We start from the raw sequence: 17,432 nt of genomic DNA, 5'->3' as shown, positions 1-17,432 counted from the left end.
GTTCGTGATTCTAATCATGTTCTAGTTTGGTTTCATACTGCTAAATATTCGTCATTAGCCTTATTTTTCACTGGAATCATTTAAATTACCTTTTTTACAGTGTGAAAGGGCGTTTAGTCACCGCCACTTAAATCTAGAACATTCTTCGATAGCTGTAATAACTGGCAAACTGAATGAAGGAAAACAATAAGTTAATAAACATCTTAATAAATTCAGGATGGAGGCCTACATGTAGATTGTTCATATTCCAGTACATATGAGCATCAATTCAATTACATTTTTTGTCTGCTTCAATTATCTTGTCTGGTTGTCCTAACTCATATTTTTTTTATATATTAGAGGGCCGAGGGTTCAAATCAGTAATTTTTTTCCACATTGTACTGCACTTTACTGGAGTGAAGTGAATGGGTACCTGACAGGAAATTCCTTGCAACACATGTGCATCTACATGTACTATAGGATTGAAAGTTACATGTGGGCCTACATGTATAGCCAGGGTATTAATGTCAATCAGTGCCTTGAGTACTTTGCAGAGGTTTGTACATGTATACAAGTGCTTTATATTTTGCATAATATGTAGGCATAAGCTATAGTCCTAGAACTTGTATTGTAAGAAGAATTAACACATTATTACCAAATACAGAAAGATCCCGGTCCAAAACTTTTTCTTGTCTGAAGGGATTAGACCTACATTCTTAAAAATATAAAGAATAAATTTTAGACATTGATTCTTTTCTGATTTTCTGTGAATAGATCATGCCATTTGTCAATTACTTGAAACATGTGAAATAAGCCTAGATCATCAATTATACAAGACAAAAAAAAAATAAACACTACAGCGTACCCCCGTCCCCTCCAAGGTACAAAGCCCTCATAAACCAATAATAAAACGTATACACCCTGTACTTTAAAGCAGTTAAAACTAATATAAGGAGAAGGAGGAAATAAGATTAGAAAAGCCGAGTTACATGTACATGTACGCACAAATATAACACACCTACATCCACACAGGATACCATGCAGTTGAAGCATGGTGATCAGGTGTTAAAGCGAGGTCTACTTGGTATACATGTACATGCACCTGGCAGTCAAGTGAACTGGGAATTAAAGGGGGTAATCTAGTTCAGGCCTGGCGAACTGTCTACGTGTACGAATGCGAGTTCAGTTGTAAAATCTTACAATAAAAACAGGAAAATATTGTGAGTTTAACGATTACGCAAGTAATGCAACAGTTATGCCTAGCGCCCTGTATATTGTTTCTAAAAAAGGCACTCAAAGACATTGTCTATCTGAGTAAGCCTACCCATTACTGTACCAGGGTGGAAAGTGAAACTAGCCAAAGCCCAAAGGATGCGAGTGCTACAGTGGGATTTGAACCTCAGACCTCATGGGCCTTGAAAGTTAAATAACAGTAAGGTTTTGGCCTGCAGAAGTTGTATTTAAAACACATTATCAACACTGGAAAAACAATCCATGTCCCAGTCATCGAGCCCTCCAAATTGCACGTTGGCCTACATGTACATCAAATATAAAGGCCATATACATGTACATGTATGCATCGCCCCAGACATGTCATGTACCAGTATGTACTTGTAGACCCTATGCACTCTTCTGACACACAGAAAAGCAAAGAATATGTTCAGTGAACCATAAAGGGCCTATAGAAATTTTGAGCATGAAGTCAAAGAATGCCAAACCTTCACCAACACTACACAGAAAAGAATCATACATACAGATCCTGAGATTTTGCCCTGTCCAGTACATTGTGTAGCTTTTATTTTATAACAATGCATGTATTATTGTCGAAAAGAAGAATAAAAGACATTTTACTGTATTGTTAAAACCTAAACAAATGCATACAAGAGTACAATGAATGCTTCAATATGAACAATTCTTGTTGTTGGTGACAACCAAGAATGTAAATTGAATACATTTTGTTGTTACTTTATAGAAAAACAAACATCATGCAATTAGTATCCATGGCTATGATATAGGCCTACAGTATATAATTTGCATTCTATTGAACCTATGAACAGAAATGTAATCATTCCAAACTCTCGGTATTTCGAAAAGATGATGTATGCACTGATTTATTATTAACAAGGATCAAATTACCAAAGTGGCCTATTCGATTGAATGTAAAAACTTTTTTTTTTACTAAAGAGATATCTGTAAATGAACGATAACATTTGCTGTCACATGACTGCATTCCCAATGTCTTGCCGAAAAGAAACCTTTATTATTATGTAAGCTACAAGGGCTTTCAAACCATTGCATTCGTAATGCATGTAGATACAAGTATCATAAACAATTATTTGGATGACTTTCATAAATGACATAACAAAAATACATACAAACTTATCTCTTGTTTACAATACATACATGTGGGGTTTTTGTTTCTAATAACTACATGTAAATGTGATTTACCTACAAGGCTACAACAAAAAAAATAAAAAATAAAGATGAAAAAAAATAGAGCAACACAAATTTGGTGAATAAATAAACAGTAAATAAATTATCAGTATTTTTGACTAATTGCCCTTATTATCCTACTTCTAAATGTACATGCATCATTTATCGAGCATCCTCCTTTTTATCAATGGTTTTATTACCAATTCAAACTGCAACTCTTATTAGCATTTCAAAAATGTCTTTCAAATACACACGTATTTACATCATACACTGTTAGATTAAAGTGCAGTCATTACCTGATGATAACGATGCACACATAGGTTTTTAAAAACTAATTAAAATCAAAATTTTAAAGGAAAGTATAAAATTAGGAAACCTATATAAATCACCATCAGTCAATATATTTTTCTCATGTAGGTACATGTAGTACATTTTAAATACTGTTCAATTTATATGAAACTTAAATACTTTTCTCTATGCTCGATATCACCAAATAGTCATTTTAATGATAATCTTGTAATCATAAATCTCAGTACACACATTAACAAAAAATAATTTAAAGAACTCAAGTCTAAATTTGCAGGATACCAACATGTATATTACACAGGTAAAAAAATCCCATCACTGGCAAATCATTTACTCTAGAATGTGTAATAAAACTTAAGCTTCTTTTATCTTACCCCACTATCACCTTCAAACTTCAGTGTAATGTTTAGAAAAAAAGTATGTTCTCACTTTTGTAAAATAAAATAACATATAAACTACAATATGCTGATCAAATATAAGAAGCAACTGATTCCCTATTTGCAAAATATGCCCTCCATATAAAGGTTTTTTGTGATGAAAGAAGTTAAAACCAGTGTTTTGGAGGATCTCTGAAAGGAAAGTCAACCTTGTCCCCATCTTACAAAGAGTTACAATTGATCCAATCAATCTCAACTGCATGGATATCCATCCATACCATAATTTTCTGTACATGAAATTTGCACAATCTTCTCATTAAACAAAGAGAATCACATGAATCTCAAATAGAACGATGAATGTACCGTTTCTAGAAAAATAGTTTGAACAAATTTGCATTTTACATATTGATGTTACTGGCCGTCCATAGTTCTGGTTGATCAATCATAGCTCTTTGTAAGACTGGACCCAGTACTATTGGTCCCCACTTTAATACATACTGGTCAAATCGAATTTGTTTCTACTATAAAGATTCAAATTGCTTTCTTTGAAGAGATGTTGTTTTTGAAGACCTGTAGATTATCTAGATTGCCAAACATGACAACAATGAACAATGCAAACTCAATTAGGACATGGTTCTGTACAAGAAATGCCTTCTGACTAGCTCTCAGGGAACTGAGAAAACGTTCAATGATTTATGAACTTGAAAAAAAAATCTTTTTTGAACATCTTGCATTTATTCAAACAAATGGCTGTTATTGAAAAAGAACAGTTAAATTTGAGAGCACAAAGGTTAAAGACTGAAACAGAATATTCAATTCAACCTATACAGTCCATGTACATGTATATCAGGCAGGACAATCCTATAAAAAAACATAATGGGATGAATGCAATTTTCTCTCTGAGACATTCAGACCTACTCGTATTGTGGGGTTTAGCACAATTTCAATGCAGCTACTAACTAGACCAAAAGCTTCGGTCTGTTAATATGTTGGTTGTTCCGCTGAACTCCGTTGGCTCCACTCACCAAACACAGAGACCGAAGTTCTAGCTCGATCTGTACAGGGGACTCGATGAAACGTAATGAAATACAGTCCACAAGAGAAAATTGCAAACCCCAAAATAGAAAGTCAAAGGAATTCTTGCAATGTTTTTAATGATGGATTCAGAACAAACACATTGTATGGTATATTTTACTCTTTACATGTACATTTTTAAGCAATTTTAAGCAAGAATTCTAAGGAAGATTTTATCAAGTGCTTTTTAATACTTGAAATGGACAGTTTATCCATCTGTTATGAGTGTTCCTACATAAATGGGGAAGTAGTCATTTCCATCTGTTCTTTCATACTACATGTAACAACCATTCACACCTTGGAGTTCTTATCATCAGATCTACACTCCAAGCCTAAAAATATTATCAAATTATGTGTAGCCTAAATGTATACTGTTGTCACACAGCTGTAACATCCCAACACCAATTTCATGCATGTGCACTGAGTGAAAACTCTTCAATTTGTTTTCACTGAACACCTCAATCAAGGTGGGAGAAAGTTCCCTGCAACTGCAACATAAATTCTCTGAGACTAGGAAATTTTCCTGTTTGGAGACCAGTGAGAGTACATGATGATTCTGTACTCATTTCCCCATATGGATCTTCACTTTCAGCCTTTGCAGAAAGTGTTGTCAGTAAAAGCGAACTCCAAAATTAAAATGAAATGCAATCAGTGGTGCATGTTTGGGATTCCCCCTTGATTTTATGAGCTGCATTTTTAATGGAACCCCTTCTGCGACAGGCCTGAGGAAACACATACCCAACATAGAACAGACCACGTTACTCAAATGAAATAGCCAATGTGTCAAAGGTTGATCTTGACAAAGACCCGTTGATCTTGCTAAAATTTGAAAAGCATGCTGTATTGCCTGTATGCATGCAAACTCAAACCTGAAACTCTTATTACATGTATGTGCAATCATAATAAATTTTTGAATAATAATTCAAATTAGATAGGGAAAAACCTCCACTTTCAGTAGGTTCATGTTCTAAAAACACAAATGTCATTTAATCATTTAATACAAGATGAATCATTTTTAGTACATGTGATCATTACATCTTGTAACATCACTTCATGTTTTTAAAATTTGCACAGGTACATGAATCTGCTGACATTTTATCTTAATTCTATGTATCAGACTTCGCAAAAACAACAAATCTTTTAATCTGTACCCCATATCTCAAAGTCATCCCTCAAAAGGCCTCACTAAACAACATTCAAATTTAGACCAAAATAATTCAGCACTGTAGCTGGTAACATTTCCATTAAATTGATGCAATGATTCACGAAGAGTGCAACATTATTAATAAACTTGATATCTTTAACCAACCTTTCAAAGATCCAAAGTGATAGAGAAGCCATGTTGGTACTCATAACAGTCCTTGATTTATCTTTTCTCATGCTCCTCAAATGATCCAAATTCAAGTAAAATCTCCTTTCATTTACAAAATCCTACAGTTGGGCATACATTACATACCGAGGCTTTCCAAATATTCTGCTATTACTCCAACTCCTTTATTTGTATTCCCTTGCTGACCTCCTTCCTGACAATGAGCGATTACTATAGCTGAAAGGTAATGTAAAACAGAACATAATTGTGTGTTAAAATACATGTAACTTTGGGTTTAGTGAGATGGAGGTTTCCAGATGTGTGGGTTGGGTAGGAATGAACAGAAACATAAACACACTATCAAAGGACAAGTCTACTGTCTACCCCATAAAAAAAAGTTGATTTGAATAAAAAGAGAGAAATCCAACATTGAAAGCATTATTACAAGTGGAACGCCTATGTATGGCAGTCTTGCCTGCATTACACAATTCAATATAGCAGCAGTGGTTCCTTTGAAAACAGCTAATGAATGATTATTTACAAAAGAAACAATATGACAATAAAATATGTCCGATGACCCAAAATGACCTTTGACCATGATCATGTAACCTATGACGTGCAAAACAATCATTCATACTTGATTACCATTATGTCAATGTTTCATGTGCTAGATCCATAAACTTTTCCTAAGTTATGATGCCAATTCAACACTTTACTCCCAACATGGCCAGGGTTCATTGACCTTTAAATGACCTTTGATCTTGGCCATGTTCCTGAAAAGCATACAGGATATGCAGGGATACATGTACATTGCTGATCTTATGTCCAAGTTTCATGAACTAGATCCATAGCATAGACTTTTAATGTTATGACAATTCCACAAATACCCTCAACATTACCAAAGTTTACTGACCCTAAATGACCTTTAACCTTGGGAATGTGACCTGAAACTAGCACAGGATGTTTAAGGATACTTGATTGCTCTTATGTCCAAGTTTCATGAACTAGATCCATAAATTTCAAAGTTATGACAATTCCTCAAATACCCCCAATATGGCCAGTTTGTTGACCCTAAGTGACCTTTGACCTTGGTCATGTGACCTGAAACTCACACATGATATTTAGAAATACATGGTTGCTCTTATGTCTAAGTTTCATGAACTAGATCCATAAACCTTTAAAGTTTTGACTATTCCTCAAATAACCCCAACAAGGCCAAAGTTTGTTGACCCTAAGTGACCTTTGACCTTAATCATGTGACCTGAAACTCGGTCAGGATCTTCAGTGATACACTATTACCCTTATGTCTAATTTTATGAACTAGGTTCATATACTTTTGAAGTTATGACATTTCAAAAACTTAACCTTGGTTAAGATCTTGATATTGATTCCCCCAACATGGTCTAAGTTCATGGACTCTAAAATGACCTTTGACCTTGGTCATGTGACCTGAAAGTCCAATAGGAGGTTCAGTAATACTTGTTTACCCTTATGTCCAAGTTTCATGAACTAGGCCCATATACTTTCTAAGTTATGATGCCATTTCAAAAACTTAACCTTGGTTAAGATTTCAATGTTGACAACGCCGCCGCCATCAGAAAAGCGGCGCCTACTATAGTCTTGGCAGTGCATATTGTTGATGAATGTATTCCACAAAGTGGAAGTTAGCAAAAGCTTTTTGACAAAATCAACATTTGACTCTAGCTGTCAAAAACACAGTTCCCGAAGATCTTACACTTCTCGAGGGAACATTTTCCAAAATAAGATTCTTAAAAATAAAATGAGTGCAACCAATAACAATTTTCCATGAATTGTAAGCAACAAAATCACCATCGTCATCATCTTTACCATTATCATGAAGATTATTCTTATATCAACATTATTGTCATTGCCACAATTAATATAATGGTCAAAAACTTCATTTGTAAACAAGACATAAGCGATGTTATGTCTCTCCCACTTTTGAAAATGACCAGAAATATCGCGATTTGCAAGGGCACGCAACAGAATTGTATCTAAAGTTCATTGTGAAATAAATGGGACGGAATAATATTTGTCATTGAAGTCTTGCATGTAACCTGACCTTTGACAGTACCCTGTGACTTCCAAATACAATAACATGCTGGATTCCTAACAGTACAACGCAAGTTTGAGACTGAGTTGAAATAGACCTAAGGTTATGTTTCATAAGAGTCTTTCATGTATTGTAGACTTTAATGTTGACCTAAAAATGACCTTTGACCTTACAATGTGACCTCCCTGACTGAAGCATAACTTGCAGGTTCCCTAAGTACATGTACATCTTCCATCCAAGTTTTATTGAAAAGTGACTTATGGTTGCAGAGTTTTGTGTCATAGAGTCTTGCATGTAAACTTTAACGTTGACCTGAAAATAACCTTTGACCTAACCATGTGACCTTCGACTGCAGTATAACATGCAGGTCCCTCAAGTCCATCTACCATCCAAGTTTGGTTGAAAAGCAAAAGCAACCATAATTTTGTGATTTATTTCAATTTGTTATACTAACAAGTGGAATGCCTCTGGCAGTCTCACCAGCATCACACGATTCAACATAGCAGCAGTGCTGACTTTGAAAACTACTATAACTCGCACAAGAAGTTCAGTGATACTTGGTTACTCTTATTTCCATATTTTATGAACTAGACCAATATAGAAATAGGATGGGAATTCAACAAATACCCCCAATGTGGCCAAAGTTCATTGACCTCACATGACCTTTGACCTTGATCATGTGACCTGAAACTCACACAGGATATTCAGTGATACTTGATTACTTATATGTCCACGTTTCAAAAGTCAGATCAATAAACTTGCAACGTTATGATGGTAATTTAACAGATACCCCCATTATGGCCAAAGTTCATTGACTTTTGACCTTGGTCATGTGACCTAAAATGCGCACAGGATGTTCAGTGATACTTGATTACTCTTATGTCCAAGTTTTATGAACTAGACCAACATACTTTCAAATTTCTGATGGCAATTCAACAAATACCCCCAATTTGGCCAAAGTTCATTGACCCTAAATGACCTTTGACCTTGATCATGTGACCTGAAACTTGCACAGGATGTTCAGTGATACTTGATTACTATTATGTCCAAGTTTCATGAATCAGATCCAAAAACTTTTAAAGTTATGATGGTAATTCAACAGATACCCCCAAATCGGCCAAAGTTCATTGACCCTAAATGACCTTTGACCTTGGTCATGTGATGTGAAACTCATGCAGGATTTTGGTAATACTTGATTAACTTTATGTCCAAGTTTAATGAACTAGGTCCATACATTTTTTCTAAGTTATGATGACTTTTCAAAAACTTAACCTCAGGTTAAGATTTTGATGTTGATTCCCCCAACATGGTCTAAGTTCATTGACCCTAAATGACCTTTGACCTCGGTCAAGTGACATGAAACTCTACTAGGATGTTCAGTAATACTTGATTAACCTTATGGCCAAGTTTCATGAACTAGGACCATATACTTTTTTAAGTTATGATGTCATTACAAAAACTTAACCTTAGCTTAAGATTTGATGTTGACGCCGCCGCCGTCGGAAAAGCGGCGTCTATAGTCTCACTCTTATGCAGGTGAGACAAAAACACAAATGAAAAAATCAAGGACATACCTGTCTTACTAGCCTGCAGAGTGATTGCTCCACACCCTTTCTTTTTTGCAAACACTATCTTCTTATCTTCTTCTCTTAAGAACTGGTATTTCTCTCCTCCTACCCTGACTCCAGAGGACATGAATGCAGTAAAATCCTTGCTCTTGAAACAATTAGCAACATTTTGTCCTTCTGACCCTTGGAGCTGAAAGAGAGAGAGAGAAAAGAACAATTAACATTTTACAAAACAAGTGGAACGCCTCTGGCAGTCTCGTCTACTTTACTTGGAGCTTTTTTACATGTGAATCTTAAATCATCACTGTAATGATGATTGCTATTGTTATCGTGACAGTGATTAGCGTTTGCGATTCTAATCATGTTCTAGTTTGGTTTCACACATGCTCAATATTCATTCATTAGCCTTTTCTTTCACTGGAATCATCATTCAAATTACAATATTTTTTACTGTGTGAAAGGGCGGTTGATTAAATATTGCAGCAGTGATTGACTTTGAATTGAAAACAAATAATTAACAAATAACAACCTTCACATGATAATAACATTCTATGTTCATTAACCCTAAATGACCTTTGTCCTTGATCATGTGACCGAAAGACCTATGCAAGGCGATCAGTGATACATGTACTTGATTACTAATGTTGTAAGTGAATTTTATTGCAATTCCAAATCTGATACGATTTTCCCCTTTTTTCTACATTTTTTTTAACTCTGATTTTTGACGAGTGGGGAAAAAAATTGGATCAGAAAAACCAAAACATAACAAGACAAAAAACATGTGGCGACATGTATTGCGGTGGAGCGCTATTCCTGTGAATGGACAAGATCCGAACAAAGTCCTTATGTTTGACATCCAAATGCGCTGATGATTTGTTTTCATCCCAGACAAAAGCGGTGGAAGGAAAAGATTAAAGAGAAGAAAATTATGATTTGATCTCTGATATTAGCGGAAAAGGAGGAGGAGGGGATGATGATGGTTTGTTTTCATCTCCAAAATAATCAGAGGAAGAAGAAAAGATGATGATGGGTGATAACTTGTTTTGATCGCTGACAAAAACGGAGGAAGAAGAAAAACAAGATGATGATGATATTTTTTTATCTTAAGCGGAGGCAAATAAAATTTAGTTGAACATGCTGACATGCGTGGTAATGTTTTAGATGTGTTTTGAGGAGCTAACGATTAGAATAATTATTAGCAAATAGCAACGATCTCTTGCTCTCCTAGATGTAGAAGAAATATAAAAGGCGTATCTTCCTGACTTTGTTGCAAATGCAAATAAAATTGAACAGAAGTCCCCAACAGAATAATGACTGATCGCTGGAACACGTTTCAAAAATATTTTGAATTTAGGCGCTAGCAATTCAAAATAAATATTAATATATATATTATTTAGGAATGATCTGTAGCTGCGACATCTTAAGTTAGAGTTTACGAGTTACGACTGCCTCCACGGCTCCACAGTCACCATGATGTTGTAGAGAAGGGGAATATCATCGTAAACAACTTCGGATAAAAGTGCATCTATTTCTGGAAGAAACGCAACCTCTAATTGCCTCCGCAATCACGATGTTGTAAAGAAGGTGAATATCATCATAAACAACTTTGGATAATTGTCTATTTTGGTAGGTCATGTGACCTCTAATACCCCCTTTACACCAGACGAAGTTCCCGCTACGTTCTTGAAGTTCAGAAGAAACCCTGGGACGTGGCGCCAACTTTGTTTGAATTTCTCGAAAGATGTGAAATTGTCACGTGCGTGCTACGTCTGCATCACGTTAATGTGACGTTTATGCTGCGTGTGTAGTGTGCCCGCAAAGTTCATTCTGCGCGCAGAGCCGGTCCATGCTGCGTCGAAACGGTTCCCGCTACGTCCCGACTACATCCAGCAGATTGCGCGACTTTCTGTACCTTCGTCTATTTGGACGTAGAGCCAACCGAGTTTACGTGGTGGCCGCGTAGTGGCAGTACAGTAGACATGGACAGAGTTGTTGCCACGTTCTTTCGGTGTCCACTATGTCTATGAAGCTGTTGGTAGGTCTTTACTGCGTCATTACTACACTCGGCACTTCTGCTAAGCGGACTTTGGACATGTTCAAAGTCCACGTAGCGGAAAATTTGTTTTCAGAGATCATGCAGACTTTGCCACGTCAATAACAGTTCTCTCTACGCTCTCAGTACGCTGCAGCAGTTCCCACTGCGTCATGGCAATTTTTCTTTGACGTAGCAAGAACTGCATGGACGTAGCGTTGGTGTAATGGGGGTATAAGACTTTACGATTGCCTCCGCCATCACCACAATGTTGTAGAAAAGAGGATTATTGTTGATCGGCGGTAGAGTAGCGCACTGCATCATCATTATCTTCTTCTCCTTCCGATTACATGTATGTCGCAGATCAAAACAAATTCTGTCATCAGTGTAGCTTGCAGCATTTGTCAACGTGCCAGCCAGCCACAAATTTTAATGTATTTTTTGTTTTTGAATATCTGCCAATCCGATATCGGAACAGATTTTAGTAGCTAAGTTATTAGTAGCAAAACTTCCGAACCGAACTCCGATACCTTTATTGCTCTAAATTACAACATTACCGTCATCTCCATTCCTTGGATGAGATCCATAAAGTTACGATGGCAATTCAACAAATATATGTGCCCCCATAGACTTTTAGGCAAAGTTGACTGACCTTAAAATACCTTTGTCATTGGACCGAAGCGCATGCAGGATGTTCACTGATACTCCATTTAATACTCTGTCTAAATTTCAAATTAGATCCATCTACTTTTAAAGTTACGACTTTTAAAAATATCAACTTGCTTAGGATATTGTTTTTTTCCCAACATGGTCAAGTTCAATGACATTAAATGACCTTTGACCTTAGTCATGTGACCTGAAACTCACACAGGATGTTCATTGATACTTGATTACTCTCATATCCACTTTTCATGAATTATATCCATATTAGTGCTGTAGCTGAACTGCTGAACCAAACGGAAGTTCGCCGAACTTGGCACTTCTGAATCAGCCCAGACAGACCGAACACAAAGGCCTGGTACAAAAAAATCAGGCACATTAATTTTACCAAGTAACATTGAATAACATTTAACGGTAGGGAGTTAGGGACTTCATAGATTTAAGTATAAAATAACAAGGCAAAAGCGATTTTGTGTCTCGCCCACTTAAAAAAACCCACAAATATTGTGATTTGCAAGGGCACGCAACAGAATTGTCATAAGAGCTTTGCACATAAACTTTAATGTTGACCTGAAAATGACCTTTGACCTTACCATGTGACCTTCCACTGCAGCAAAACATGCAGGTCGCCTAAGTACATCTACCAAGTTTTGTTGAAAAGTGACTTACGGTTGCGGAGTTAGGTGTCATAAGATAGTCTTGCATGTAAACTTTAACATTGACCTGAAAATGACCTTTGACCTAACCATGTGACATCCGACTGCAGCATAAGATGCAGGTCCCCAAAGTTAATCTACCATCCAAGTTTGGTTGAAAAGCGACTTACGGTTGCGGAGTTAGGTGTCATAAGAGGGTCTTGCATGTAAACTTTAACGTTGACCTGAAGATGACCTTTCACCTTATCATATGACCTCCGACTGCAGCAAAACATACAGGTCCCTCAAGTCCATCTACCACCAAGTTTGGGTGAAAAGTGACTCACGGTTGCGAAGTTAGGTGTCATAAGAGTCTTGCATGTAAACTATAACGTTGACCTGAAAATGACCTTTGACCTTACTATGTGACCTATGACTGCAGTATAACATGCAGGTCCCCAAGTCCATCTACCATCCAAGTTTAGTTGAAAAGTGACTCGCGGTTGCGAAGTTAGGTGTCATAAGAGAGTCTTGCATGTAAACTTTAACGTTGACCTGAAAATGACCTTTGACCTTATCATGTGACCAACGACTGCAGCATAACATGCAGGTCCCCCAAGTCTATCTACCACCCAAGTTTGGTTGAAAAGCGACTTATGGTTGCGGAGTTAGGTGTCATAAGATAGTCTTGCATGTAAACTTAACATTGACCTGAAAATGACCTTTGACCTAACCATGTGACATCCACTGCAGCATAAGATGCAGTCCCCAAAGTTAATCTACCATCCAAGTTTGGGTGAAAAGTGACTCACGGTTGCGAAGTTAGGTGTCATAAGAGAGTCTTGCATGTAAACTATAACATTGACCTGAAAATGTCCTTTGACCTTATCATGTGACCTATGACTGCAGTATAACATGCAGGTCCCCCAAGTCCATCTACCATCCAAGTTTGGTTGACTAAGTGATAATAAAAAAACGGCTATTAGACGAAATGGTTATTGGACTCTGTTGATAGTTGACTAACTAATGGTAGATGAAATGATACCAGACCATGCGATAGTGCGGAAAAAGCAGCAGACGAAATGGCAATAAACCGATAAATATCCATACAAAGAGTAGGCCTAATCCTGATTTCCAAATAATTTCATTCTTTCTCGCGTCTCATACTTAGCGAAAGCATATTTTATATGTTATCTGTAGCTCGAGTCCTGAAGAAAATACCGCTGTGACATTATGCGTTGCGACATGTGACATTATGCGTTGACAACTTGCTGCGACATTATCATGATTGTGTTGCGACATGTGACATTATGCGTTAGAAAAACTACATTATGCGTTGACTGCGACATTATGCGTCGGACGCTCTTGGCATAATGTCGCAATCTGCGACATTGTGCGTTGCTGCGACATTATGCGTTGGTGCGACATTATCGGTAACAGGCCCTAGGCCTAGGGTCTATATGACTTTCACTCCCAGAACGCCCCAGCCCAGGGGCAGGGCCAGGCTAGACAGCTGGCAGCCGTCTGTTTCGAGGAGTTTTTTAACATTTTATTTTTTTTTCTCCTCGTACACAGACGGCTCGCTATCGTGCAGCCACCAGGGGACTTGCAATGCAAAATCCCCCCATCGGGGCTCTTCAATTTTTGTCTTTAATGAATAAAAATTTTGAAAGTTAACACAACCAAAATGCAAATTAATATTCTCTCTTGGCATTAATTGCCAAAAAACGGAGAAAAATCAAGTTAAAAGGAACAAAAACAGTGACTTACCTCGGCTGTCGCGCAAATTCACTTCCCCGTTTTATCCGATCTTAAGTACATAAACATATGGCCATTGAGTCCCCTGTACAGATCGCGCTAGAACTTCGGTCTCTGTATTTGAATAAGTGAAGCCAACGGAGTTCAGCTGAACAACCAACAATAATGGGCAACATAACGGAGACCGAAGCTTTTGGTCAAGGGCCAGGCTAGCCTAGAGCCCTAGACCAAAAGCTTTGGTCTCTGTTATGTTGGTTGTTCAGCTGAACTCCGTTGGCTTCACTCACTAAATACAGAGACCGAAGTTCTAGCGCGATCTGTACAGGGGACTCAATGGCCATATGTATGTTTATGTACTTAAGATCGGATAAAACGGGGAAGTGAATTTGCGCAATAGCCGAGGTAAGTCACTGTTTTTGTTCCTTTTAACTTGATTTTTCTCTGTTTTTTGGCAATTAATGCCAAGAGGGAATATCAATTTGCATTTTGGAGGCATTAATTTTCAAAATTTTTAGTCATTAAAGACAAAAATTGAAGAGCCCCGACGGGGGGATTTTGCATTGCAAGTCCCCTAATGGTCACTTGTTCACTGCTACCATCTGGCCTGTGGAGAATCTACAGGTTGGACTATGGTATGCCAATGCTGTAGAGAGCACACACTTTAAAAATCATTAAAATATCACTTTTGTGACCAAAATTACTAATTTCCATACAGTTTTAATTTATTTATCATTAGTAATGTGGGAATAATTTTTGTATTCACCAGAGCGCTCAAAAACTTGAATTTTGGGCATATTTTTGTGTACGCCCTCTATTGGTGGAAAGTAATATGGCAAGAAAATTTTCATTTTTTGATCTCTATTTTTAATTAAGAAAAAATGATATAAAGAATCAAATTTAAATAAGAGCCAAGTGGTATGAATTAACAGGTCTAATGAAAACTGTCAGTGTAAAAAAATCGAGCATTTGCCCCAAAGAAAAAGAGAAAAATAAGCCAAACATTGCCACCCTTATTTTGTCACACATGGAGATATAATTGAGAACAGGCACTTGTTCACTGCTACCACCCTGCCTGTGGGGAATCTTCAAGTAGGACTATGGTATGCCAATGTTGTACAGAGCACACACTAAAAAAATCATTAAAATATCACTTTTGTGACCAAAATTACTAATTTCCACACCGTTGCAATTTATTTTACTTTAGTAACTTGGAAATATTTTTTGTATTCACCAGAGCGCTCAAAAACTTGAATTTACGGCATATTTTTGTGTACGCCCTCTATTGGTGGAAAGTAATATGGCAAGAAATTTTTCTTTTTTGATCTCTATTTTTAATTAAGAAAAAATTATTTAAAGTGTCAAATTTAAATAAGAGCCAAGTTGTATGAATAATAGGTGTAATGGAAACTGTCAGGGTAAAAAAAAGTCTGGCATTTGCCCCAAACAAAAAGAGAAAATAAACCAAACATTGCCACCCTTATTTTGCCACACATGGAGATAAACTGAGAACAAGGTTATATCATAACCTTGTTCATTGAATGAGTGAGAACAAGGTTATAGTATAACCTTGTTCATTGAATGATGCTAATGGTGGCTGCACGATAGCGAGCCGTCTGTGTACGAGGAGAAATAAAAAAAAGAAAATGTTAAAAAACTCCTCGAAACAGACGGCTGCCAGCTGTCTAAGGCTAGCCCTGCCAACATTTTATTTAAGAAGCACATCTAATTTTTGTCTGAAGGAGAGCAGCAATAGACATTCTACTTTGAACGATGAACAGGCTCAGTCCTACAACATCGTTGGAGTAAAGTAAACTAAAAGTTTAACTATTCAACTCGGCTAACATGGCTAACGCCTCGTTGAATAGAGCATCTTTCAACTCATGCGAAATCTCGCACCATCGCACTCATGGCATGCCAATTCGCTATTTGTGCCGGTATATTACCTGTAATGCATTCGCATGTCCTGCCGTTGTCCACGCTGCTCCTCCATCAATACCGATGATACAAGCCTTATCACAATGAGCAGTACCCGAGGAATCTTTGGTCTGGGCAACGAGATTATCGATGTAAGAATCCCAAGACATGTTTCCAGTAGTTCAAATGAGATATGATATTAAAAATGTGACTTTGGTCTCCAAAAAGTTAACTGCAATTTTTATATAAATGTCGTCGAGCGATAGGTTCACACCTCGATATCACTTCCGCATATTCACGTCACGTGTACGTGTGTGCGCGCGCATATGCGATATGCATGTTGCCAAAATGTGCCAATTGGTCTATTCACGCTTCGTCTAATAATAGATCCCTTCTTGCACGTTGAAGCGTGACCATAGAGCTATGAGCGTGACTTGTCTACAGGCACAGACCCTGATTAAAACGTTGATCAGCAAGTGTGTTTCCACGCAAAGACTAGCACATACAAAACTGATCGGACATCGAGCTTTCATTATTGATTTTTAAAGTACACACTCGAAGAATCAAAAGTATTTTATAATGAATTTATGTGGTCATCATTGTAAAGGGGAAGTATTAATTCACTTTTCAACTAGTGCATCAGAGTTTGCAGAAATCAGCTCTCAAAAATAATTTATTTTCATGCCATATTTCTGCCTTCCACCGGTCCTCTTGCGAGCTCCAGCTGAGTGACGTCACACAATGAGCATTGAGCAGCTGAGCTGACAGCAGCCAATTGGAGACGATCTTTCCAATCAGCGTTTTTTGCTCTTAGAATTGTTTATTCCTCTTAAGAATGGTCTTGTTATATAGATAAAAGTTTGAATTTACTGAACAGTGAAATAAAGTGCACATTTAACGTATTTTGGTAACCGATATTAAGCTTAGAAAAAATGATTATTTTTCAAAAAATATATGTGAATAAACAAAGCATATTTTCATTTAGAAATCACACTTGCGTCACATTAATATTATAATCAATATAAAGCATAGACATTCTTCTTCACGACTGAACAAAAAATTATGAAATTTCATTAAGCAGCAAAGTCAGGAACCACAAAATAACACGGCAATATCCATCGCGAAATGACTGAAATAGCAGTTGAATTGCCAAAGCATTAGGCAACAGCGGCGAGCGGACTTTGTTCTATATATCTTTATTCCAAAAAGTGCTTAGAATGTCAATTTTCTTAAGTCGGAATGTGAAACATATTTCAGCTCGGACTTCGCGCTCGCATTATCTATAAGTTCAAATATGTATCGTCTTAATGGCT

General features: G+C 36.9%; 1 protein-coding gene across 1 annotated transcript; it reads right to left on the bottom strand.

The window, feature by feature from the left end:
* Positions 1-1,754: 1,754 nt before the first annotated feature.
* LOC121423705 (profilin-like) lies at positions 1,755-16,432 on the bottom strand. Its single transcript, XM_041619139.1, has 3 exons — positions 16,149-16,432; positions 9,127-9,310; positions 1,755-5,715 (listed from the first exon to the last, which is right to left on the bottom strand). Exons 1-3 carry the CDS (start codon positions 16,287-16,289, stop codon positions 5,618-5,620), a joined length of 423 nt encoding a protein of 140 aa, XP_041475073.1. The 5' UTR covers positions 16,290-16,432; the 3' UTR covers positions 1,755-5,617.
* Positions 16,433-17,432: the final 1,000 nt, after the last annotated feature.

This window comes from Lytechinus variegatus, chromosome 1 (assembly GCF_018143015.1).
Source record: "Lytechinus variegatus isolate NC3 chromosome 1, Lvar_3.0, whole genome shotgun sequence".
Taxonomy (NCBI): domain Eukaryota; kingdom Metazoa; phylum Echinodermata; class Echinoidea; order Temnopleuroida; family Toxopneustidae; genus Lytechinus; species Lytechinus variegatus.
This window is presented reverse-complemented; position numbering and strand designations above follow the sequence as displayed.

Excerpts from the sequence above, each read along its gene's own strand:
- LOC121423705 (XM_041619139.1), bottom strand. The coding sequence starts at position 16,289 with ATGTCTTGGGATTCTTACATCGATAATCTCGTTGCCCAGACCAAAGAT. Across the intron at positions 9,311-16,148 it reads GACATGCGAATGCATTACAG|CTCCAAGGGTCAGAAGGACA; the intron begins GTAATATACCGG and ends TCTCTCTTTCAG. Across the intron at positions 5,716-9,126 it reads TCTGCAGGCTAGTAAGACAG|CTATAGTAATCGCTCATTGT; the intron begins GTATGTCCTTGA and ends ATTACCTTTCAG.